Genomic DNA, 27,770 nt, shown 5'->3' with positions numbered 1-27,770 from the left:
CTGTGCCCTAGGCACGGCTTGCCCAAGGCACGCCTGGTTAGCTGGGTACTTTTATAGTTTCACCAGTAAGTTGCGTGTCCCGAATGTCAGGCGGCGTTGGTGTCGCATGCGCAGATGATCCACGCGCATCACGTGTAGCGTTGTTGACAGTTCAGTACATGAGTGTAGCGTGGTGTAGCGTGGTGTAGCGTCCATGAGCGTCAGATGAGCCGTCCATTAGGTCCATTAGCGTTGATTGTTGATTGGTGTCCATTAGCGTTGATTAGCGTCTCTGGTCCACGCGTCCACGTGCTTTTGGCTTTATATTGTTTCGTAAAATTGTTAAAAGTGAATAAAAAAATAGCTATGGTTGCAAGACGGTGCATGGTTCATAATTGCCCCGGCAATTACACCAGTTTACATAAATTTCCTTCGGACAGAAAATTCGAGAACAGATTATTTATTTGGCTCTCTGCGTCTGGGAACCAAGAATTATTACATTTGCCAAAGAACTCACTTTTGCAGCGTGGAATATGTAATATACATTTTGAGGCCAAATATTTTCTTCAACGAGGCCTTTCTGTGTCTGCAGTACCAACTTTATATTTACCAGGTATTTTATTCATAAATGAATATAGTCAAGAAATAGTACTATAAATATGTGTGATAATACATCTTGTCTTTATATTCGCAGATCCCATTGAAATTCCACTGGATCATTATACTCGTGTTGAAAGTGAAGGTGGTACAAATGATGGCTCCAATTCAAGCAGAGCTATTTATGAACCTTCAACAAGCTTATCAGGTATTTTATTCATAAATGAATATAGTTAAGAAATAGTGCTATAAATATGTGTGATAATACATCTTGTCTTTATATTCGCAGATCCCATTGAAATTCCACTGGATCATTACACTCACGTTGAAAGTGAAGGTGGTACAAATGATGGCTCCAATTCAAGCAGAGCTATTCCTTCAACAAGCGAAAGTAATCATTTTACTGAAGGTTGGTAGCAGCAGTCTGTGCTTATTATTTATATCTATCTGTATGAAGCTTTAGTAACAAAAAATTTCTATTTCTATAAGGTGTTCAGATGAAAAGGAACCGAAAGCGTTGCAGGGAAGAGAATGCAGGAACAGCAGTATCAACAAAGATACGAAGAAAAGGTATTATTTTATTTCAAAAACTAGTATTTTATAAACGAATATGAGAGATACAAAATATTATAGCGATTTCTTATTAAAGAACATTCCTTATGCTGCATCTCAATGAGGCAAGAGATGAAGGAAAACAATCCCTTTGGAAACACAGTAAGAATTCTTGTGTACACAGGTGTTCTGTGTGTAAATGCAGCATGATAGATTCTTGTATAACCAGTCTGAACTTCTGAACTCTACTAAGGTAAATCACAGTCGTACAACTCATTACATTTATTGGTTAATACGATACCAGCATTCTCTTGCGGTATGTATTATGTACTACTGAGTAATGCGCGGGAAGTTTGACATTTCTACTATGCGTTTCTTATTTACTTAATTGACTTAATAGATACAATGATAAAATACTATTTATTCAACAAATATTATAATTACAAATTGTATATTATATCTCATAATTAGACAGCGGATCTTTATGCAAAATAACAATTTTATACTTGCCAGTATAACGTTATCGGTTTCAATCGAAAAGTTATATTTATATCACGGTTTTGTCGTTCCTTACAATTCTTTATGCAACAAGCTTGCACCGTTTTTCCAAATGTTTACGAAATAATGCATAAATATATATATATATATATATATATATATATATATATATACATACTTGTATAAGTACTTCGCTTTTATATCGCTATCCACATCATTTTGGAATATCTTGTGTCGTGACTTGTGGGCACCAGATACTCTGTTATCTTGGAACACTGCGTCTATATATAATCACTACGAAAAAATAATTCCCTAGAAGGCCACACAACAGTTGTGAGTGGTTGTGAGTAGTTGGCACTTCGATTTTCTATACCTGTTTTCCTGTGTGGTGCAGACGGTGCAGTTGACAATTCAGTCGTACGTGAAACAAACACATAGATGGTTGCGTTGACAGGCGCCAGTAAAGGTTGAAAGTAGAGCGATCGACGCGTTGTTTTTCGTGAAGTTTCACTTCGGTGTGGTGATAGCAGTTTATCCCGGTTGTTTCAAGACTATAGAAAATAGCTAGCGATGCAATGTATCAAGTTTTCATCAGCGGATACCGTTTGGCTAAAGTGTCACACGGCAAGCCCTATTATGTTTACTGTATCGAAGTATTGGAAACGAAAAGCGGTACCCGATATTCCGTCGAGAGACGATACAGTGAATTCAGCGCGCTACATCGCACGGTACGCTCTATTTCTGTACTTCTTTTGACATAACATTCCTTGCTATTGAAAATTCTAAAATTAGGATTCTCTGAATGCACGTACATATTTAAGTTTCTCGCGTCTCATATATAAAATCCCTGGCTTTACCCTTCATTCTTTTGATCGTATTTTAGAGTAAATTGTATATTGCAATAAACCCGTATAAGAACGAAAATATCTAGACATATTTATTTCATTCACTGACGAATATTGAACTAAACATATATTTGTATATAAATACAATAGCTGAAATAGACTCTTCGTTACGAGGCATGCGTCGCTGAAGAAGAAAACACGGGATAGAAATACATCAGTCTTTCTCTGCAAATTGTAGCAATGCACAGAACGGAGACAACACTACATATACGTATTCTCTCATTCAAGTTTCATTCGCATGAATAAACCAGAGATCTACATAGATTAGTCTACACGCAAAGATATACGCGTACTACAACTTATTGAAAAATACGCATGCGTGACGTAACACACGTGGCATACACTTGTTGTATTGTGAATTGTGCTTAATTGATTGTAAGAAGAGATTTTAGTACTTGTGTTATGTAGGATGAAACACGTGAGCGGATCGCATGTATCAAGGTGAAATAATAAAAGTATTTGAACGATTTAATTTCGTGTACCATTGTCAAGCAACATTTGATATGCATATTATTCGCAATTTTGAATGAAACTTGACATATGTGTTTGAAATTTGTTTTATTTGTCAAGTTTCATGACCTGATACTATACAGAATTGTTATTTGTTATAAATTCTTAATTAATTAAATATCCTATATGGGTCATTCCATGCGATATCGGAGTACTGTTTCGGATTTTGTTTAAATTTTGTTCCAATCACAGCCTGGCTGATGCCCACTCGCGCGAAGCGTAGCGTCAGCGTCGTGCTGTCGTTGAGTCGCGAACAAGAGAAGGAGCAGAAATTGATTTTAACACTGCTTATCTTATCGTACTATGCACTCATTTCTAAATCGTAAACCTTTCTTACGTACAGGAATAATATTTAGATAAATTTTACAAAGTTATAATAATAGAAACAAATTCGTTTAACTTTATCGTTTTCTTTGGCTCTATACGACCCGACATGGAATTTGAATTGTGGCAGTCAGCGTCGTATTTAATAAATAAATGCCACTTTTCATGTACTCATTTCTACGTTCGTAAAATTCCGCAGTGTTACTGTGACCTAAGGCAAAAATGTGTAAGATAATGTAGGGTTCCAAAGAAGTTGAGTTAAACGAAAATGTTTGTTTCATTAAAATATCCATCTTATATGTTAATTGATTTTTCAATTAAGAGAGAACGACACGATCCTTAATGATTCAATGATTTAGAAATCATTTTGATTACAATTATAGTTGCCCGAACATTTAATTTCAATGTAATGAATAGTTTCTAATAGTTACAATGACAAACAAAGTTTTATATACACTTCTCTACAGGGTGACAAGAAATAACGGAGTTAAACATTTCTTATTATAATTCTGTCAAATCGACGAATTTTGAAAAACCAAATAATAACAACCATAACACAGACCTTTAGTATTCATATATTTAAGAAGTTTCGAAGTGGCCACCCTTTGAGCCGATTCAGAGGCTCAAACGTGTTTTGAAATTTTCGGCTATGGACCGCAGCTCTTCTGGCGTCATTCGGTCCCACACCCGGCGCAGAGATCTTTTCAGCGACTCGAAACTTTTATGGGGCTGAGCACAGGCCCTGGCCTCCAAAATCGACCAAACGCTGGAAAATGGGATTTGCTACGGTTTTCGTGGATCAAGGGGTCAAAATCAACCAAGAATTCTCGGAGCTGTCGTACTTCTGTGGGCCCAACAGCACCTCGGCGATCCGGAATGGACGTTACAGCAGGATTCCGCGCCGGCCCACAGGGCGAAAACGACTCAGGAGTGGTGCAAAGCCCATTTTCCAGGTTTCATCACATCTGTGGAATGGCCGCCGTACTCACCGAATCTCAACCCGATGGACTACAGCGTGTGGTCGATTTTGGAGGCCAGGGCCTGTGCTCGGTCTCATAAAAATTTAGAGTCATTGAAAAGATCTCTGTACCGGGAGTGGGACCGAATGACGCCGAAAGAGCTGCGGCCCATTGACGAAAATTTCAAGACACGTTTGAGCCTCTGTATCGGCGCAAAGGGTGGCCATTTCGAAACTTCTTAAATATATGAATACTAAAGATCCATGTTATGGTTGTTATTATTTGGTTTTTCAAAATTCGTCAATTTGACAGAATTATAATAAGAAATGATTAACTCCGTTATTTCTTGTCACCCTGTAGTATCAATTGATAAACAGTTCTCAATTCTAAACAAATATACCGGCTACAGTATATTAAACATTCAAACAGATTTGATGATTTGGGATTCGATGGGATAATTATACAAATTATTATATGTCGCTTCAGCCGTTTACATTCCATAGATTACACTGACATTATTTTGTGTACCGCGATTAGTCGTATCAATAGCGCGTTTCATCCTTTGTTGCGATGATACGTGATTGATGTAGCTGGTGTTCTCTGATAGTTGACTCATCACATTCACAAGTCATTTAGTGAAGCACACATATCTGGTCAGTATTTTTTAGTCTTTCAAAGCGCGTTCGTATCACTCGTTGTTTGAACAGCGAGCAAAAAATTTACTTGGCAGATTTACGTTACGTGGATATTACGTCTTCGAGGTGCTTCGAGTTCACGATTATGTTTCTTTTTGTAAGTCACATATCAGACTTATCTACAATACTTATTTCATCATCATTGATGCGTACGTTTTTCTATTCGAGTTGCATAAATGTAAAAACAATACCTAAATATCTCGTTGCTTTTAATAATTTTATTCTTGCATGGAAATATATATATAGTATTATGGGGAAAAGTTGTAGATCATTTATATTACACTCGAAATTTACATATTTGCTGTTTAAAAACGTACACACAGTTACGTTGAGCGTACACACATATTTTATTATACTAATATTATTATGTAATGTACTGTGTTCGAAATTATGTGATGTTATAATACTATATGTATAACGTTATTTATAATGTTACGAGTTGAAATATCAGTTTCTTTCCTTTGTTTTCATTGTTATTTTATTCTCTGTATATTGTTACAGTGCAAAAAAATCCCGTAATTTGCTAAAAGTGCTGCCAATTTCTGTCCGACTTATTTTTATAAATTTCATGTTTATTTCTTACATTGTAAGAACAATTTTATTATAATCTAAAACTGTGAACAACCGAAATATATTACGTAATACATATTTGAGAATTTGTATCTTTTGTAGTTATTTATTGAACAGAATAACGGTAAAGAGACAGTGTGTCCACTTTAGTAGTGTGCACTCATGATCAGTGTCGCCAGATCAGGGGAATTGATTGGAATCGAGGGGGAAAAGTTTCTCTCTCTCTCCCTCTCTCTCTCTGTCAGTACCGGATTAGTCACGTGACATTGTGACACGTGCACGACAGAGACGAAATGCCGCACGTGACCGGGCCGTGGAAGAAGAGTGGGGGAATAGCATTGTGGGAGGGGAAGTGTAGAGTAGGAGGCGACTTTGCTCATCAGTAACATCGTATGGCTTTGATTAATTAATAGAAACAATTGAAAATATGCCAATCGTAAAAAACGATATTATGTACCTAGTTTCTAGCAAGAAATCCAATTGAAAAATATGAGCTTTCTTGAAGGGGCAATTAAGTAAAAAAATCACTTTTCAACGTCTTCACTGAAACAATTATGGGAACGAGAAGAGGAACAACGGGATCAAACTTTCAAGAATATTGTAAAGATTTAGTAACAAATATGCCAAAACGATTTGCACCTTTCACGGTAGCCAAAGGTTCTTAAATAAAATATTGAATATATTTCTTGATTAATATTTTGAACTGGTGCAAAATTGATTCAGGAACAAAATGTAACAAACTCAGAATAATAATCGTTTCTTAAGCTCAAATTAATGTAAAATCGTGTGCCCCTTGATTTTTTTTCGGATCCCGTTTTAATAGATATATATATAGACTGCGGATTTTTTATGCATTTATGACAAAAATGGGTAAGCGCAATTTAAAGCAGTGGACATATTAAAAGATTTAAAGACATCAGCGTATTAGTTTCAGCTTAACCAGATAATTAAAAGAAGAAAGACATTTTTATTTCACTCCTGTGTCTTGCAATCAACGCAGTCTATATATAAATAATAGTTTTCTAGAAAAATTGTTTCATTGGTTAAATTTGCTTCTCAATGCATATTTATAAATTGAAAACCAGCATGCCCCTTTAAAGAATGTATTCTGTTTTCAAGAGTGTAAGAAAATTTGATGCGAGTCGCTGTATATTGCAGTCAACCGAATATCAATGTATCGTTTTATATGAGGTAAAGTGAGATGCCCTTATGTCGATTTTTATTTGCAGCTGAAAAAAGAGAACGCGGACGTTGCTCCGTTTCCACCGAAGAGAGTAAGAAATTGCCAGCCAAAGGTGCTCGAGCAAAGAAGAGCTGCTTTGGAACTGTACACCCAGAAAATGTTGCGTCTTTCAGCCACGAAGCAACAGGTTCTCAATTTTCTGGGTATAGAAAGTCGGACTGCCCCCGCGTCACATAAGAGGTATGCGTTTATTGTGTAAAATCGTCTCTATAATATGCGCTGCACTTTTACGATATCACGCTGCGAGTTCTAGGCCTATGACGGAGTTATTTCTGATCCACGCTGATATTTCACTAATACATATTGACTCAGATTCAGACTCCCACTCTACCCTTCCCCTTTCACGACGCTATTCCCCCACGCTTCCGCCACAGCCTGGTCACGTGACCGAGAAAAGGTAATGGTATTCCCCTACCGTTGCACTGATGCCAAGGCTGTGGTACTGTGGTACTAAACCATACCCCCACCATAGCCTACTATTGCCCCTACGTTCCTTTCCAACGCGCCCGCGCACTACACTCACCAGCGTATCACTCTACTGTATCCGTAGGGTTAACTTTTGCGCCGATTGTTACCGTCAGTCTCATAATTGAAGGCACACAAAGTTTGAAACACAATAACATTTTTATAAATGGTTGGAAAGCGTTTTTTCCTTCTAATAAAAATATATACATTTCGTGTATAATTAATTTTGTTTTGTTTTTTGTCCAGCACGTACAAGGTTCCGGAGGATACTCAGTACGATCAACCAAACGTCCTTGGCCATCATCCAGTATTAACTTTTCGTTGTGATCCGTACGCGCAATCGAACACGTCGTCTAGTCTTCCAGATATCGTAATTAATGGGGTTTTGCAGGGTATGTACGAGTTCTGAGTTATACAAGTTTCTTGTAACAGTCACTCTTGCCATGAAAAAGTAACGAGTGAGAAGAAGAACAAAAAAGATTCGATAAAAAACGTGATGTATTTTGCTAGGAAACTAATAAAGTGGCTTTTGTGCTCCACCATTCATTTCAGCGAAGATGAAACGGTGGGCGTGCACTAGTGATGGGCAGTGTCGAATGTTTTTGTAATTGAAATACGTGTACAGTACCACCGAATACTTGTGTTGAATACATAAATCAGTTCACGAATACTTTGGCATTTTGTATGTAATCTCATGTTACGGAATAAGAAATACTTTTGTAATTTGTATTTATAAGAGCTCATCGAATACCGAATGCAATGGAATTTCATAATTTGAACGTTCATCTTTAGTATTCACAAAATCGCAGCCAAATAAGAAGGAAATTACTTTTATACTTGAGTCCAAATAAGAATGTACTTGTTCTGCACATTTTGTTGCGCGTCAGTCATAAAATTCATGGCGTTAGCCAATGATCGCGTGGTCGGCGGAGTACGAGTAGGGGGATTAGCCAATGAACGAGTTCCGTTAGAGTCATATGCGCAGCAGAGTCTTAAATTCGTCGGCTAGTAAGTACATTCTTATTTGGACTCGAGCATAGAACGATGTGTCCTTTGCAGTCTGCATCAAAGTCGCCAGATGAGGGGAGGGAACACGAATTAAGGGGAAAATGTTGCTAGTGCCGGACACATGTACGACACAGATGAAATGCGTCATGTGACCGGGCCGCGGCGGAAGCGTGGGGAATATCGTTGTAGAAGATGAAGGTAGACTAGGGACACAAGTGTTAATCTAGCCACTCTGGCCTTTGTAGCCGCAATATGTACAGTTAATTGTGGAATTGAAGAAAATTTTTCAAGCATAGAGCTTGTTATTCTGGATGACATATGGCTGCAAGAGCAAGTATTTGGTATTCATCATTCTGTAAGTTAATGACTTTGTTAAAAGCAACATTACAGTATTCCTAATTTAAAAATCCGTAGTTTAATGATTACATAGAAAACAGCGAGGTTTTCGTCAACTGATTTATGTGTTTAATAGAAATATTTTGTAGTAATATAGTGTATTCGTCGTTCGAATACTTTTTGAAATGCTTTTTGCTCATCAGTAGGCGACACTAGGCGTGTATCGATGAACGTGCATAGAATTACTAGGCGCTTTCGTTTGAGGTGTACTGTCATTAGAACACGCGACGACGCGTTATGTCTTTATAAATTAGATTAGCGGCGAGAAGAATCTTCTAGACCTAGACAGATCGAAGCGCTTCGAATACGCGGTTTCTTCCGACGTTCTTCGAGTATAAATTGGAACAGTAGTTTCTCGCTAGACATTTCTGAGTTCTGTTACAAATTACTCAAAAACTGTTGAAATTATTTGTTCGATTCTTATCGTTGCATGACTCTGACGATCATTGCGTCATACAAAACGGAATTTCATTTGCTAACCGCTTTTGTATGACGTGAAAAGTATATATTGTGTCGTCGAGGAGATTAAAGGTCATTAAAATAAAAATATTTTCTTGAAAAATATAGAAGGTTCTTGAAAAGTCCTCGTAGTTTTAAGATAATTTGATAATCTCGAAAGATCTGTGAATACTTCTGGACCAAAAATTATATGGTGGGTCTCGTTAAATGCGTTTCATTTGGGACTGATGGTGAACATATATCGAGGTTTTGTCAAGTTCGTCTTCCAGAAATGATATGCAATACAATTTCAACAGTAGGACAATTTATTAAATAACTTCGAAGTATTCGATTGTAATCTTACGATTAATTTTTAGTAGAATGATCTTAGCAATTCATTTAAATTCTTTATCCGAAATAAACAAAAAATTGTGCAATTATATTTTTGATATATTAGAGGTATATTAAATCCAGAAATATTTCATATGTAGAGATATCAAATCAAATACTTACTTGCGGAATACAGAGTGTTTGTAAAGAATTAATACACTTCATTAACTATTAAATATGAGGAAAATACAAAGCGTAAAAATTTTTTAATTTATTGGTTTGTCGCATGCGTTTTAAACAAAGTTCAAGAAGTGATGTCTCTTGTAGAAAAGAGTTTCTGTGCGAATAAAAACAAATTTATGTAGTAGTGTTCAAGAAGGCTTTACAAGACTGTTCAGAATGAGTCATCGAAATTGGCAAGAACATGTTAAAAAAACAATGGAATGAGTAGTTAGATCACTAACTGGATAATTATTGAGTCATGAACGGAGTTTACCTTGGACATCTTCAGAATATGCAAAACGAATTAGTCACTCAAATGATATTGTCATAGTTAGATGGTTTTGCAGGTATAATACATACCTTGGTGTAAAAAAGTCTATCAATTATTTATGAACGTTTTGTACATTCAGGTGAAAGTAGTTTGAAAGGCAATAACACTAAAAGAGTACCAAGCAGACAAAAAATGACTCATACCTAATCTTTTATAAGACTTGAAACATCACATTTATTAATATTAAAAGCGTTTCCTTTTAATTGAAATTTAAAATTTAATCATGTCATTTTGATCAGTGTGATAGTTCTAGCGATAAGAATACGTATATATGTATTCAATGGAATAAGTATTTCGTGAAAATTGTTGAATTTTGGAGCAGTATTAAATCACAAATGTAACTACGCGTAAGAAGATAGAACTAAAAGAAATGTAGACTCATTTGCAACAACTAAGGAACAAATAGCGATAAGTAATGTTAACACATTCCGATTTTTCGCGTAACGCTTTATCTATTAATAGAATCTATTAATAGACTTTTTATGAATAGCGCTGTAGTAGAGGGAAGCTTAAAAATCTTCTTTTATATTATAATGTAAGATTTATAATATAATATAATACTTGTTCGTTTACGGTTGAAGCTGCTATTGCTGTTGGAGGATCTATTAAAAAGTTCTTAGTTAGTTATTAACTTTCAAAAATTATGGAATAATTGCCGCTAGATAATATGTTAATATTTTCAAGAATTTTCTGTTTCAAACTGTAGAAATATTGAATAAGATACGTACGGTAATTGTGTCCGAAAATTGTATTAGGTTTACGCAAATCAAATATTTTTTTCTTCAAACGAAATTATAAACGGTTTCATTGTTCTTTAAGCAATATTCGCTTTGTACAAATTTCTCTATTGTAAATAGACTGCGGATTTTATACATTATATTATTTTCGACTTTCTAACTTTTACAATTGACTTGGACGGTTTTTATTTTGCCCGAGGATCCACACAGTCTAATAATAAAGAAGGCGACGGTGGACCAAATAATAAAACCAGCTCTGCGGATATTTCAATATTTTCATAGAAGATTTGTACAAGAATGTGTATCAAAGCCGAAGACCGATTAAGAGCGATATTTTGTACGCGTCAAGCCACTAGCTTTAGGTCGCCGAACGGATATCAAAAAACTGTAAACACATGTATATGTAATCATGACACGCCAGAAAAATATACTGTTGTTGTATTTGAATCATCGTCTCGTTTATTTCATCTTATTATTCTCAGTTTACATTACTTGTGACATTCATCTTAATCTATTTAACGTTATCGTATGGATATCTGGATTGTAGATGTAAATGTAACTCAGAAGCGGATCCCTTGCGGTATAATTCGCATTAATTCGTTTACTACCGTTTAGATTGGACATCACGGACACTCGGTTATAGGAGCCATCGGCGTGAATCTGTTTCCCTATCATTTTTCCGTTTGTTTGTTTGTTTGTTTAATTTTTGCTTTTGAAACGGTGTGTCGCGATGGCGTTCCGTATTTGGTACACAGCGTTGTTTCGTGAGCAAGACCACGCTTCACCCTCGAGACAACGATTAATGTCGGAGGGATAAGTCTTACAATGAAAATGGTACGTCTTCGCAAAATCGAGATATAACGATGTGTATTATTTTCTTTTCTTTCTTTTGTTCTTCTTAACAGGTAGAAGGATTAAGGTGCACGGATGATGTAGCAATCGAGTTACGAGGATGGTACGGTTTGTCTAGTGCCTCTCGTTCATTATAGCCACGAATAGATTGGCCAGAGTCTGTCTCCGAAACCGGCCTACCGAATTTTCTAGGAATCTTAATCTGCTCTCTATCGGACGCTAAAGGAGCAACGTAAAAAATAAGACGTAGAATCCAGGCGGCAAAATCGTTTTGGTCCACTGAATCGGCCGTGTTTTACATTTGCACTCGAACGCGTATGGGTTCTCGTTTCTTTCTTTTCGACTTGCTGGACTGCTGAAAAATAGGAGGACTTTGTTTTCTTCTCCTATATTTGTTTGTTTATTCTTTTTCGCGAACACGACGAGAATGCTTTCACGGAGCGGCGCGTTATGATTCCTTATGTTAGAAAACAGTTCGAACGATTTACACAAACGGAGTCGCCGTGACAACGGTAGTAACATATGCACGTATGTATTCATGTATATATAATTTGTATTGTATGTATGTCTGTATGTATAATGTATGTATGTATATCGCGATAGGGCCTTGATTCGTATATACAAATTACGACTCCTCTTTTACGTGTAGTACAATTATTGTGTTGTGGTAATGAACCGAATCTCTTCTCTGATAAATCGATAATTCTTGTTCATATCAAATGTATGTACTGCGCTAAATATATATTATATACAAGCTCCTCAGTCTTGTGCGAAGAAGTGTAAGACGATTTAGGTTCTAGCACTTCCGCCTCGGTGGAAACTAATCGGTACGAGTTGTTGTTTCGCGAACCCATCTGCTCGGACGTTTATATTATCCCTCCCGTTGCCATTTTTCTTTCTGTGTTGGGCGAACGAGTCGAAGACGGCTGTTCGTTTCGTTTGGTTTCTTGTCGGCTATATGACGTGGGAGCGGCGTGTACAAAAATTGATCGTTGATCTCGCTTAAAATGTAAATAGGTTAAACGATTTATTGCCCGTGTTTGGCAGTTTCCCGCGAACTTCGTCTCGTTTTACGCAACTGTCGAAAGAAAAAGAAAAGAAAGAAAGAAAATCGCAATACTTATGTATGCGCGGGTACATATATATGTATATATATGTACTTAACAGCAAGAACAAAAATCGCAGATCCCTTTTAACGATGAGTATCTTTTATGACTTTGGAGTTGGCGAGTCTCTTATCGTACCAGTACCAATAATACCTATAACACCTAATTCAATTACTTATATCGTACAAGTCTTGTGTAACTTAGAGTAAAACGTCAGCTGTTGGTCGCCATAATACGCGGACAGTTATGGGTCGGCGTTACGGTAAGAAGGCAATATATGTCGCAAACCAGAGGATAAACTTATCAAAACGGAACTAGCCAAATCAGTAGCGTCGATATATCGTAAATAATACTATTCGTAATACGTAACCGATTAGATAGTATCCCTTTTTTCTTATATACATACATACCTACAGTAAAGGCACAGCTAAACGTCCGCCGCTATCCCCGGTCCCCCAATTTTAAAAAATGGGACCTCGAAATGTGAGCTCTAACTAAGCTATGTCCGCACAGAAGTAACAACGAGCAAAAAAAATCGTCGCTTTACCAAATCAAAGAAGAAGAAGGTATCAAGAGGCGACAAAATGTCGCTACACGTTGCCTCAGCGTGGACATAGCTTTATTCACACATGTCTCCTGTCCTTCGACTGCGGACGCTTGATTGTGCACTACTGTATACATGTATGCACGCTTGCGTGTATGTATCTCTATATAAATGAAAGAAAAAGGTTCATCCATTACCATTACGAACCGCCCGAAGTATGAGTATTATTGTACAAATTGGAACTCCGTATGCCGTTGTACGTGCGTACAATCCTCGCACGTACTTACAATCTACAAGTTAATCCTTTATTTGATGATTCCTCTCGTGTGTCACGCGTACAAAAAGCATTATACATCTCTGGGCTGCCTATCTTACTATACAATACAGCGCTCGCAAGCAACGTTACAGATTCTCAACAAAATTCCGTAGAAAATCGTTCGTTTGTCAAATAAAGGATTAAAGGTAGGTCGCTTTCTCGGGTATGACGATGTGGCATGTGATTTCATGTTAATTGTCGTATCGACACGCTTGCCACAGAAATCACAATCGTGAAAATGATTCGTAACGCAAGATCGAGTTTCTTTTCCAAACGGTAGGAGGCGAGCTTCGATCAAACGTTGGGAGAAAAGGATCGATCCGTTCGACTACCGGTTCAGGCTTTCTCCTGCCTTGTTAACTACAGTTCTACGCTCGGAAACGATAGCTCTTTCTCTCTCTGAACAAAACTGACACGATAATTCTCCGCTGGCTGTCACTTAAATAATATCAACATCGTTACCAGCGTGTGGTTCTCGACCACTCGATGAAAATCACAATGGCGGCAAGTCTCGCGAGGAACGATTTTCATATGTCGCATGGCTGAAAAAACGTTCGCGTCGCTCTTCCGTGTGCTTTTTATCGATTACTTCTACCGGTGTGTAATGTTATCGCCTACGTCAACACGATCCCAGCTACTATCTAACTAATATTAATTAGGGCTACGATACTATGTACAGAAAACGCATTGCATTGGCACAGCAAATATGCGCACCTGGACTGCCATCCTCCGCTTCGCCGCATATAGTACACTTTATCGCTTCACCGATGTCTTACATCCTTTCAGAACCGATATTGTTATTGTAATCGTAATTGTTATAATCGTTTGATACAATTCTTTGCTAGATTTAAAATTAATCCGTCGTTTCTGCTTGACGCAGGTTCGTAGTCAACGTTATACATATGTATAGTATCGAAAATCTTGAAAAGTTTGATGGATCCCAAAAATTATCATCTACTTTCGATTATAATATTTACGCTTATCTTATTCGGAATTTTTGTATGATTTTCATCTATCGTTTCAAGCGACGTGATAACAATTATTTATCTAAAGAATGTGCACCGTAAAAGATTTTCATGTTTCTCTCCGCGAAGCAACCCAAAACGAAGTTTGATATTTAAAGGCTATCATGGACAAAATTCTCAACCTTTGCAACTTTTGTCTCACAATATTATTACAAAAATGTAACGACTAATACGTATGATACAAATTTTTTGGAGATTTCATCTGACTATCAATAGCGATAATCGTGAAACAGATCAGTTTTCCGACATGTTTTCCTATAAATGTAAAAATAAAAGTTAGCTCGAGGTAACGTTTTTCCTTATCGTGTTCGATAATAGCTTTTAACGGTTAAACTTCGTCTATCAATCTTACAGTGAGTAATCCTTGCTTAGTTGACTGTCAAGCTTTCGAACTAACAAAACTTAACAAATATCATCTCTCTTTTCACGAAATGTCTTGGACATCTCTAAACGACAACAATGTTTTATCCCTATTCGACAAAAGAACGAAGTTACCCAATAAATTCTCTATCTCGTGTGCGTTCTTCTTATTCGAAAGAATTTTCCGTAAAACGCTCTCGATACGCGTGCAACGAATACCTCGTCGGAAACAATGAGAAACAAGAGTAAACGGCTCGAACGTCATCCGTACAATTAATTGATTCCTTGAAGTTGATCGGACGTTATTGCGTTCGATTGATCTAGAAGCGTGCACGAACTACGAGTATGTAATAGTTGACGTAGCCGTTCCTAGTACGGATGATTTATTTATCGAGCGCAATTCTTTTCGTTCGTATCGCACGAATCAAAGTCTACGCACGTGTGACGTGTAGTGTCAACAAGTGTTAATCATTTTGCTAAACGTTTGCGGAAGCAGTCCGTACGATATAGTACAGCGGTCACGACGTTCGATAACGGATAAGAAATGAGCCCCAGTTTTTTCGCATGGTAACCATTTGCGAATGATAATTTCCCTCCTTAGTTGCTGTTACAAGTACCGGGAACATTCAGCTTGCTGTTACCGCTAATTACAGTCAAACCGGGTAACCGCCATACCGACGATAATACAATAGGCATTCAGGGGTTGTAGAAAGTAAATTGCAGAGCGATCGGCCCGCTGAAATTCACACAATTAATAGTAATGTAAATGTAATAGTCTGCGATTAACAGTTAATCGCAACCGCTTCGGTTATTGAACGACATTATATCGTTACCTATATTTCACCGACTCCGCGGTCTGTCGGTCATAAAACGACACAAGTCCACGCGTTTTTCCACGTGTACGAAAATAGATTCCAGGATTCGTCTATAAAATCAAAGTGCAACATTGTGCTGAATTTGGAGGAAAATCTTTTACGGGGATACGAAAATCAAAAAATCCTTCCCTTCACAATTTACATTATTTTTCACCATGTTTATTCAAATTCATTAGCAAATCGTTACATAAACGTTCGGGAAAAAAAGGAGTATCACTATTATCGATTCGAAATCGTTAACAAAAAAAAAACGAGGTAAAATAAAGGAAAAAACAGGGATCTTACAGAAACGATACAATTGTAGAAAGAGCTTACAGGACTTGTACGGTTTTACAACTTATTGGTTTCGATTACAATTTATCGCAAGAACGTATAATACGCGACGCTCGATTCCCGTTCGCTCTCGTTTCTCAGCGTCGCGCGACGACGACGACGGAGACCTCGTTGTTTCCGTTTCTCATTAGCGAAGCGAGTGTCAGCAACGGGAACGTGTGCACGGGAAAACACGTCGATCAATTGTCACGAGTTTCCCCGCGCAGGCTATTTGCCGAGCAGGCTGGCAATCCCGGCATTTACTGGAATGTTGCATTTACTTTACCTAATTAATGCGATCGTTATTACGTTTATAGTCTACCACTAACGCCGTAACGCGTCTATTCCGCATCGGGCGGCGTGTACGTGTGTGCGAGCATCGAGGAGCTACGCCTCGGGGTCATCGGTGTTCGCGATTCGACTTTCAAATCGAAATAACGTTCGGCCGCAGAGGCCGTTCGAGAACTTCCGGTCCCGCGCGGAAGCGATACCGCGGCCGGAATATCTCGAATACTTCCAATTTATTCGAATCGTTTGAATACCCCGGCCGTTACGCCGCGGTATCGCGAAATTCCGTAAAAGTTCCCGACGGTTACGATCGATTCGAAGGACCCCTCGACGTCACGAATTTGCAATAAAAAAAGATTTGCGTCGGTTCGAGGGAAGATCGCGGAAGATTCGCCGTAAGCGGCTGCTCCGCGAACAAGGTCACTAGAATGTTTCCGCGATTTTTCGAAGCCACGGAATTCTCATGGTCGCCATGTGAACGCGTTTCCCAGTATCGTAAATAAATTACGGAAAACTAAACTCGAATTGTTATGAACTCTGTACTCGTTCAGCTACGGAAATGTTCCATAATTTTTGGAACTCCAACGCCTACGGCTGAGGATTTCTTAATAGATCCTTCAACAGTAATTTCATTTCGGATTATTATGTAAAAGGAGAATTTTAAGCTTCCATCTGGTACAAAACAATTATTGAAAAAAAACTATGTATTAATAGGCTTTCAGTAGGTAAAGTGTTAAATGTACTTGAAGCTTTATAAATTGTTTAAAACATTATTGGAGATACGTTAGTCTTTCTCTTGTTCCCAACGTAACAGTCGTTCATTTAATTTAATCGCCAGAAACCGAGTGATCGAATAACGATTTTCATATTCTGGGTCGTAATGGACCCAGGCTCCGCCGGCGGAACCCTAATAATAACTAAAGCATTATTAACGCGAAAGCAAGAAGTATAAACATATTTATATGTACACAAATTTATCGATTAAGACTTCCCAATGCGTTATATTAGGATGATTGATTAATTAATTAAAATTGCCAACTTTTAATTACAAATGCTCCTACAAAGAGGATATGAACAGATAATAAACGATACGAAATATTGATGTCCAAGATAATTGAATGTTAAAATATCAGAAACGAAGAAACGCCTTAGCTTCGTTGAGAAGGCGGACTGTTAAAACTGACGATTACGTGAGAAAGCAACCACAAGTAATTAACAAAAGGCCGCGTCTCGTGAACCGCTTCCCACTTTCATTTATCAAGATATTCTAATGTAAATTGCGATTTTAAAGTCGATGACGTGACTTTTCTCTCCCAATCCCTGTAATCAATTATTTAAATGTTACTCCTTTACCAGGGCAGAAAATACTTGACTGTTTAGAACAGATGCAATTCACATTGAAGTACAGCCGAAGCAAATGTACCCCTACAATATTCTATAAAAGGGTTCATCTTCCAAAAAACATGTTTGCGAATACATTGGTTCATTAAATTGTCGCGACGAGGGTCATCGGATATGGGGCTGCCGATTCGGGCTGCCGAATTTTAATTATTAATCCCGATTCCTCGCACACATCCTCGCTCGATGGAAGTCCCGTTCGCGTCACATGCAATCTCGCTGCGTTTTCTTTTGAGAATCCTGATCCTGCTTGCTCACTAAGAACCTTAAACCTTAAAGCGTTTCGATTTAAAAACTGAATGTATGTACTATGAACGATAAAAATCCACGTGCTCGTAGTGGTGGCGTGCAGGTGTTTTCGATCGAATGAAAAAAGAGACGTGATCCGAAAAGTTCCCATTGTTCTCCCCCTCACGTTTTTTAGCTTATATCCATTCTAAACCGCGACTGCGACGACGAAGACAGTTTTAAACGGAGTATTATGTACATTATTCTTAGATCGTACTTAATCACGATTACTCTAGTAAAACGCAATCTGTATACATACATGTACATCCATACGCGACACCTCTCCGTTCGACTATTTTAGAAATTATCATATAGCATATAACAATTTGCCGATAATATTTATATATATATATATATATATATATATATTTATATTTATCATATAATTTTCTCATCTCGACTCAAGGTACCTAAGTTGGATGCATCTTTTTCATTTTTTCTCGTTTTTTTTTTCGTTCTCTGTATAATATAAACATCAGTATTTGTAAAATATTTGCCGAGTACCCGACAGATCACTGTCAGTGTCGGGAGTGTAATGAGACCGGGCGGTCGGCGAAATTTTTCTTCGTTTGTTATCATTATCTTTTTGTTTTAATTAAAAATGACCGCGAGCTTTCACAAAGACCGCTGAAAAAGTGTAATTAGCTGCCTCTCTCTCTCCCGTCTCTCTCTCTTTATTTAGCGCGTTTTCTCTTCCTCTTTTGCAGAGTATATTCATCTACGCGGATTAAAAAAAAAATATATATATGTATATATGTATTTTGTATATGCGTGTTATGTATATATGTATATGCAATAATGACAATACAGTATGTATACATATACATATGTACGTATATGTATATATATACACACACATACACACACACACACACATATATGTATATGTATATATATACAGAAACATTAAATGCGTACCACTTCTGTCCGCGTGACGAGTAGCGTAACAAATGAATTTTCTCGATTTCGTTTAAATGATTCATTTTGTCTTTTTCCTTTCAACGATAAAAAACAATGTCTACTTATTTACACGATTTTCTTCTTTCTTCCAGCACGCAGATCTTTCTCCCAGTTCTCTCTCGTTTCTCTCTGTGACTGTGCCCCATCGAAATGGCCTTTATGAACGCGTATCACCTCCATTTTCGTACCGAACGATATTTCTCCAATACATGTTCCGATCTCAAGTACTCGTTCCTTAGTCTTTCTCTTTCCTTGTCTGGCCGCTCAATGACAATCAGTGGAAATCGATGGATTTTATTTAAAACTTGTCTTACTGTTCTCCGTTCGAAGTACGTTAGAATTGGGGCGGCAGTGTTGGTTAACGAGCGACCGGACACGTCTGTCCACGACGATGCCAGGGATCGATGGAAAGAGACCAATAAACCTGTCCTACGTACAAAAACGAAAGACAGCGCTCTCTAACGATCTAACGATTCTAGAGTCTTTCTCTAACGTTCGCAATAATTAAAGCTAATTTCTTGATCTTCGACTCATTTTCTCGAGATTGATCGATCGTCATCACGACATCTTCCTTTGCGCTGGTACAGAAATTTCATGCAAATGCAATTTCACAAATAGATAATTTCTTTTACCGTGTTACAAATAATGGACGTTTGTACAGACAACACGAATGATCACATCGATGAAAGGAATACAATTCGGTTAAACTACAATTCAGTGTTATCTAATACTTTTTAGCTAACTAGATGCAAAGTAATTGAAATTACTAGATCGCGGACTTTGTCGAAAAATTGTTGATTTCCCTACAACGCAGGCGTTAATAATCGCGTTACCTCTTTCCATAAATATATAATAGTATCGTTTCAAATTCAGCTTTCCGAACTAAAAACCGAATTAGACTCGTGTTTTGCCGAGAATAATCGATAGCGAATTGTTCGTATGTCTACGCCATCGTCGTCAGTACGATCAAAGAAATCTGTCGATGAATGTGAAGGGCCCAAGCAATTTTGGAGAACGATACGGGATTAATTGAACTGCACAGCGTTGGAATATCGAATGACTCGGCCTCCTGAGCAGCATCGCGTACGCGCGTTTCGCTCGGTGTTGCATTCCCTGCTCTTGTCCTCTTTCCATCTTCTCTGTTATCTGGGACAAACGTTGGCCGCTGTTTCTCGCAGGCACTCTATCCGCGGTTAAGCTGTAAAGGAAATACGACCAGCAGTCGCTATTATACGCTAGTAAGACCGATTCACGCCATTGTCAAAGGCGTCTAACCGAACACGCTAAGACCCTCTTGTCGCGCGTCTCCTCGACCGAGCTTCTTCGAGGATACTTTGTCGAGGAGTGTTCTCTCCCCGGCTACACGCTACCAAGTTTTCGCTACGGTGTCGGATAATATGCAGTACGAGCTTTAAAGGAATACCGTGAAATGAATCGCATGAATGCATTTATCAAGACTTTGTCGCGCGCTCCCGGGATTAATTAAACTCGCGAACGTAATCAATCTCACGGGTCGTTGCAATATATTTCCGTTGGCCGGGAGAGTTTCTATTAGCACATGTTATACACGCCTCGCAGCGTAGAAAATAATAAAATTTAACTATATATGTACATACATACAACGTTTCAATCATTAAAACTTGAACAAATTTTTTAAGGCAAGTGTTTCCCTCTACTATGTCCTAAAATCTTGGATTTCGCCTCGCGCTCGCTAAAATTCGAAAATGTTTCATTTTGTTTTGTTTCCGTTCGAACAATCATTGATAATCGCAGTCGAGCGACTCATTTGCCACGCAACGATCATTTACATATTTAAAAAACCTCTACACCACGGTCGGTCGACCGGCAAACAGGTATTATATCGATTCAACACGTCCCAGCCAAAAATACATACTCCTCGAAGACACCGTAACGCGATAACGGTTCAATACTAATTAACCGTACGTGCTTCGGCACCACAATTCTCTCTTGCTATTTACCAATACTCACAGCACGGCAATAAGTGCACAAACAATACTCGGCATAAGTCTTACATTAGTCTCTCTCTCTCTCTCGCTCGCTCTCTCGCGCTTTCTCTCCCTCTCTCTCTCTCTCTCTCTCTCTCTCTCTCTCGCTCTCTCTCGCTCTCTGTCGCTTTCTTTCTCCATCACTCGCCGTTTAGCATCGTTCCTACCTAATCGAATATTCTTAAACGGAACACGCATTAAATGAGGCACTTGCCCGAATCTATACCGGCCGCATTCTCTCCCGTTTCTGTTATAGATCAGATATTTGCCAACAATTAATATACGGAAGGCACGCCTCGTCTCGCTCCCGAACGCCCGAAGCGTCTCTAAGCGGGCCAACGTTTCTCAAACTGTCGTGGAACGTCCGTTGGTAATCTTCCGTCATCCTCGAAGCTCGGTCCTTGCACGACCAATAAAATCGTTCCTGCAAGGAAGCCGCATAATTAACCTCCCCCGCGTTTGAAGATCCTTGATCCATGGGCGGCGCTCGGTCTCCGAGACTATAATTTGAGAAGCGAAGTCGCCGATTCGAGAAGTTCCTCGTTCGTCCTTAAATCACCGCGGTCCTAAGCACCTAAGCAGGCCACTGCTACGAACACAGTCTCTCTTCATGATCGTATCACAATACACAGCTACGAGTCGATCCTTTGTCCCATCGTCGTTGTTGCTGGTACGCTTGCCTCTTCGGTTTCCTCTCTGTGGATCCCATCTCCATTGCCGTACTGGTGAGAAACGGAATAGGAAGAACTCGAGAAAAAAAACGATCGAGTTCCCGGTGAAAATCAGGCCCGAGAGTCCTCGAGCGTTTGCCACGCGATGCCTGCGCGGAAATACGTCGGCTATAGAGCTAGCATTGCTGAAGAGCACATTAAAAAAATAATTCAAACGTTCGCGTGTGTCTCTGCTCGCGGGTCAGTTCACCGACGACACGACACACGGCACCGGAAGCACGCGGCGGCATTCGCGTCTCGCGTCGCGTCGCGTCACGTCGCGTCGCGTCGATCGTTCTCAACGACGAACGACGACGAAAACGAAACTAGTTCCCGGGACACGTCGCATACGAGATATCCGGGCGACGATCCGACGCGACGTCGGGTTTGCTTGCGCGTCGTTTTGGTCTTTGTCGGATGCGAGTCCCCTTGTCTCTTTCTCCCTCTTTCTCTCGTCCACGATGGTATCCCCCTTCGCGATCTCTCGAACGGACAATTATAACAAGAATGGTGATCGTTGCGAAGTGAAATTCTTCTGGAAAGTCGCGTGCGAGCATCGTACGCGAAAGACCTTTCAGTATCTTGCCCGTCGATCGACTTTCACGGGACAACAGTGTTCTCAAGATGTCTCGCGTTTCGCTCCTTCCACCCATCCGCGAGACCTTCCCCTCGATCCGAGAGAGAACACCCGATGTCACTTGTGCGCCGCTTCGTACATCAGTCCACGCCGGAAGAACATCGAACCGGCGCCGACGCGTTTCTTCCGGTAGCTGGAACTCCTGAAGAACCGGTCCTCGCCCTCGGCCATCGATCGCGACCTGGGCGGCGGGCTCCGCCTACCGTCGCACTGGCTCGCCACGTACATGATCATATCGTTGAAATTCGGCAGGAATTGCGGATTGAACAGCGATAAGATCCTCTCGTTCAGCTCCCGGGGGTCCCGCGTCGGCACCATGTAATGATCGTGCGTGCTCGACGTCTCGGCATGATTGAAATCGGCGTGGACCCGCCGATGACCTCGACAGAGATCGTCGAGGCTGTTGGCGCTGCTGCTGCTGCAGTCGTGGAGCTCATTCGCGGGTTCCGTTAACGCCGTCTCGGAGTACTCGCATCCGTGGAAGTCGTCGTATCGTCTTCTGTAATCGACGACCTTCGACACGGACCGGGAATCGTAGGGCGTGTCCCTGGGAAGGGCGAGAAACTCCATGGACCTCTGATCGCCGGGTACGGTCTCGTAAGTGTCTTCGTCGTGTCCGATCGGTTGATCGAGCACGTGGCCGGTGTTGATCCTGGCCAGGTGGCATTCGTCGCCGTTTTCGATGGCAGCGGCGAGGGCATCGTCGTCGTCGTCGTCGTCGTCGTTGCCGTCGTCCTCGTCGTTGCGACCGTCTGATTCCGCGAGATCGGAGGAAGAGGAGAAAGAAGAAGAGCCGGAACCCGTGGGGTCCTGCGGCAAGCCTCAGACGGCCCTGTGTCGTCTTCTATATCATATGTACGTCTTCTTCACCTTCTGCACCGGTTTGTTCTCCGCCGAGGAGTTCGCGTTCTTTCCGTTCGGGTTCTTCGGCGGCACGTTCAGCACCAGGTTGATGGACTTGTTGTTGAAGCCCGGCGACTCGGAGCTCTCGGTCAATCTGTTCAGCTGTTGCCGTTGCTCCGACGGCTCCGGGTACGGCGCACCGCGCAGCCTCTGAGAGAACCAAAAACCGGAAGCGAAACCCGCTACCAGCGAGAAGAAGCAGGTCCCTATCAGAGCACCGGTCAGAGTCTGGGCGGAGTAAACCACCGGCGTTGCGATCACGTCTGCAATGAAACTTGAATTAGTACAGAAGCAGACACGGTACGACGACTTATTGCTTCTTGCGGATAGGAATTTTTGCGGGTACCAACAAGTCCGGGGATAGGGAACGAAGATCGGGTGTGGAGAATGGTAGTGTAGCCTGTGGGACTCTCCGGTCACGGTTCTTCAACGATTACAGTTTTGTTTCGCTATAAGTCGATGGCTCAGGACGGCTTCCGTCGTATTGCGGAACAGGGTACCTATGCGGCTTGAGTTTGCTCTCGAGTGAGCCGAGAGTGAACACCGAAAATGTGCGATGTCTTTCGTTGGAAAAGGATAGGTTATCACTAGACTGCGGATTTTATGCATTTATGACGAAAATGGGTACGCACAATTTAAAACAGTGGAGGTATTGAAAAGATTTAAGGCCACCAGTGTATTAGTTTCACCTTAAAAAGATAATTAAAAGAAGAATGTATTTGTTATTTGGCTCCTGAATCTTGCAATCAATGCAAACATTTTTTATTTTGCATAAAGATCCGCAGTCTAGTTATCACAAACCCTCTGGTACTAAGCGATATCGAGCGGACAACTTCGAAAGAAGAAGAGGGGATAGAGATTTTCTTGTTGAGAAACAAACATCGTAGTCTTATAGCGGAACAGAACTGTGTACACCGACGCAACTCGGCGGAATACTATTTTCCACCGGAGACCGGTCATACAGGAATCGATCTTGTCGATTTAACCCTTAGCACTCGAGTGTTGACTCAGAGTCACCACTAAAAATTGCTGCACCATTATTCACAGTATTGTTTATATTATTACATATGTTGGTATCTAATCAACTACACATTTTAGTATTGCATGAGGTGTTATATCAATCTCATATTCATAAAATGAAAAAAAAAATCATATACAATGGAATGATTCTAGGTCGGAAGAAATGTTGAATTTTCGAGTTAAAATAGCTCCGACTGCAAAGGGTTAATCTTACGCGATCAAACTTTATCCACCTCTCTTTATAAACGCGAATCATTCTATCGTCGTCGCGATCGAATGCTCGTCCACCCGTTCGCTGAAACTTCGTTTTACCTTTTAGTTTCCTTCTTGCTCTACGAACGCGTACACGTTTATATGGTGGTTTTATAATTTGTATCCCTGCCATTAAATTCCATCGCGTTCATCGTTAAGCTTAGTACGTACTTGGGAACAATGTTTCACAACATGGTACCGCAACTGTTTGTATGCTGTTGCGAACTACCCGGAAACACTTCAGGGGATTCTAACAAAGGCAAGCAAAATTAATTAATAAATTCAGTTGGGCTTGTTGTGTTAAGTGACCGTGGCAAAGATGAAAATTATAAAATTCTACGTGCTTTTAATGTAATCGCGAATATACAAGGCGAGACACCTAACTGGATCACCTCGAATAGCTTCTTGGTACATACTAACACCAGCAAGTTCTTCTTATTCATTCTTCCGTTTCTTCGACGAGATGTAAAAATGGTTAGATTATTAACACGTTGAGTGCCGGACGAACTTCGAATAGTTCTCTGTACTACCATTTAGTGAACGACGATATTAAATGAGTTGTATTCGACGTCATCCATTTCTAAGCATCTCGATAGCGGCATTCAACATGTCAAAAGTAACCTGCATAAATTGAAGCGTACAGATAATGGTTCTACGGAAAAACATCTGATTCTAATCTTGTATAAGATCAAGCTGTGACTATGTCGGACTAACATGGATGTGAATCCATCTTTCTGATCATTTGTTCCGCTACCTTGTTTAGGAACATTGTATACAAGCGTGTACCGGGCTTAACGTGGGATCGGCGATCGTCGGCGTAGAGAGATCGAACGAGACCATGCTGTTCGCAAAGGATCGCAGATCAATGGAAATCGACGTGATCCTCTCGAAACGTACAGTTTCATGGTTTGAGTTCTATCGCTGAATGGCCGTTCATTCGCGTAACCATGTGCACAAGGTTCCTCTGGGCCCATGTCCCCCAAATGGAACGATTTTTTAGCGAGACTAGATGGCGGGAACACGAAAAATGGCAGCGCAACAATTTAATTACAAACAACGGGGTTGATATGGTGCGTGAAGTTAGAACACAACACATCGTGTGTATGCGATTGTAAGGAATAAAACCAGCGCAACCTTCGGGTAGAAACGGCTGTGTGTTAGTGTGCGTGATCTCAGGTATGGTGCGTGTGTGTGCGAGACAGTGTGATGTACAGGATGTTCCAAAAACTAATGAAGTTGAGAGGGGTGATTCCTGAGGTCATTTCTTTTCCGAGGCTTCGTTATGGAGTTATTAATAAAAAAATTCGGACCGATCCGTCCACAGTAGCCGTACTTTGATTGGCCCATGTTTTTCGTTAAGGGGGTAGACTCCTTTTTCCAGGATTGCAAGGGATTCGCCTTCGATAATATAAACACGGGGCTTTTCAGTAGTCACAAACACTAGATAAAAGATCGATCTAGGGCGCTATCTCCCTCAAAAGTCCTATTTTTTCGTTTACGAGGCGTAATTTGCATTATTCGGAAGCATACAACTGCGCATGTAGTTATTTTCATAGCTACATGCCGAATAATGCAAATTACGCCTCGTAAACGAAAAAATAGGACGGTTGAGGGAGATAGTGCCCTAGATCGATGTTTTATCTAGCGTTTTTGACTACTGAAAACCCCCGTGTTTGTATTATCGAGAAATGAGAAGGCGAATCCCGCACCCTTGCAATTCTGGAGCCTTAATAATTGCCGAATGAAGCCGCGGAGATTTTCGCGAAGGAAAAAGTGAAACGACCTCAGGAATCAACCTTTTCAAGGAAGTAGAATATTTTTGGAACACCCTGCATGATGGTCGAGGTGGAGACTAATGAACAAGGAAAACCACAAGAGAAATGAAGAAAAGTAATGTGTCGTTTCGTAAGATGTTGGATGGTGGACCACCTGGATATTGCGCAAATGATTACCTTGAGGCTCGTTAGCTCGTGGCTGCGTACGACCGTACTGAGTTTGTGGATCCAGCTCGATGACGATTTCATTTTCCCGTTCAACGGGCTGCTCGCCGCGCCCGATTTCGGGCGGAACCGCTGGTTGCACGGGCTTCGCCATCTCTGAAGCAACATTTCACCAATTTGATGATGGGGACACAGATGGTGGACAATCGGGTTAAAAGGCAAGACAATGGATGCGCGAGAACGTAAATCATGATTACACATATTGTACGAGAGCTGATCGCGCTGGACTTGATTACATGCGACTGAAAAATACGTGCTCGCAGAAGCCGTGCAAACGCCGATTTGACCTGGTTGCACGACTTCTGAGAAGCTGATGTATGAGATTAGCAGGTGCACTGTGGAAGAATCCCATTTCTGTCGGATGGTTTTAACCATTGTTGTCGCGTTCGTATTGGTGTAAACGAACAAACAGTATCCCTTCAGAAACTTGTAGCATTTTCGTTAGAACATTATAGTCGATAATATTATTAATTCCTTAAATTGTTGAACCCATCCATGAATCTGGTCAAGAGTATCAGGTCAGGATTCACAAAGCAATGAGGATGAACAATATCATTTTAGAGAGATTTCATGAAATCGATACGTACAAAAGCGGCACTCGCATACTGATATTGCAAGTCCCATCAAATCGTTGTAAAATGATATTATAATCTCGGACACAGCGCCGCCTGTGTCTGATTTTCCACGAAATTCCACTTGCAAAGTTACTTTCTTATTATTAGTTGAGAGGTTGTACACAGTTTTGGAATATTTCAGCCAAAAATAGATCACTGTTGTCTAACAGAAGAATTTTGTCAGATGTTGTAATTATTTTAACCCTGGATAACTGGTATATCAATAAATCCTGTTTCTTTACACGGTGAAGTGTTTTCATTGCTAAATAAGAAAAGTTGAATTATATTTGTGATCGAGTTATCTAGGGTTAAAAGAGGAATTGTAAGAATTTACAACACTCTATCTCCTAACAAAAGGAAACAATAAATACCATTCGGTCCAAAAATTCAGCATCGATCAAAAATGGCTTTTAAAATGGTTCATGATTCTCATTTATGATCGTAAATTTACATGTTTTAATCGTGTTAACATCGTGCTATTTTTAGCAAACAAATTGGATACAACTACATTAAGTTAGTACATTTTTAAACGTTCACCATCGAAT

General features: G+C 39.9%; 3 protein-coding genes across 5 annotated transcripts in view; 1 reads left to right on the top strand and 2 right to left on the bottom strand.

The window, feature by feature from the left end:
• The first annotated feature begins 144 nt into the window (after window positions 1–144).
• Window positions 145–9,347, top strand: LOC143219079 (uncharacterized). Its single transcript, XM_076444874.1, has 7 exons — window positions 145–592; window positions 674–784; window positions 866–985; window positions 1,066–1,146; window positions 1,226–1,290; window positions 6,819–7,012; window positions 7,544–9,347. Exons 1-7 carry the CDS (start codon window positions 205–207, stop codon window positions 7,704–7,706), a joined length of 1,122 nt encoding a protein of 373 aa, XP_076300989.1. The 5' UTR covers window positions 145–204; the 3' UTR covers window positions 7,707–9,347.
• On the bottom strand, window positions 6,819–23,110 carry LOC143219082 (uncharacterized). Its single transcript, XM_076444881.1, has 2 exons — window positions 13,345–23,110; window positions 6,819–13,216 (listed from the first exon to the last, which is right to left on the bottom strand). Exon 1 carries the CDS (start codon window positions 23,004–23,006, stop codon window positions 22,494–22,496), a length of 513 nt encoding a protein of 170 aa, XP_076300996.1. The 5' UTR covers window positions 23,007–23,110; the 3' UTR covers window positions 6,819–13,216; window positions 13,345–22,493.
• Window positions 23,111–23,285: 175 nt separating this feature from the next.
• Window positions 23,286–27,770, bottom strand: part of LOC143219076 (semaphorin-1A) — a 649,895-nt gene continuing 645,410 nt past the window's right edge. For 2 of the 3 annotated variants that reach the window (XM_076444869.1, XM_076444870.1), the window contains 2 exons: window positions 26,564–26,707; window positions 23,286–23,602 (listed from right to left, as the gene is read on the bottom strand). In XM_076444869.1, the coding sequence (XP_076300984.1) occupies window positions 23,286–23,602; window positions 26,564–26,707 (461 nt within the window). The remainder of the gene's footprint in view (window positions 23,603–26,563; window positions 26,708–27,770) is intronic. The other variant, XM_076444871.1, reaches the window with a different exon arrangement.

This window comes from Lasioglossum baleicum, unplaced genomic scaffold (assembly GCF_051020765.1).
Source record: "Lasioglossum baleicum unplaced genomic scaffold, iyLasBale1 scaffold0021, whole genome shotgun sequence".
In the NCBI taxonomy this organism is placed as follows: Eukaryota; Metazoa; Arthropoda; class Insecta; order Hymenoptera; family Halictidae; genus Lasioglossum; species Lasioglossum baleicum.
This window is presented reverse-complemented; position numbering and strand designations above follow the sequence as displayed.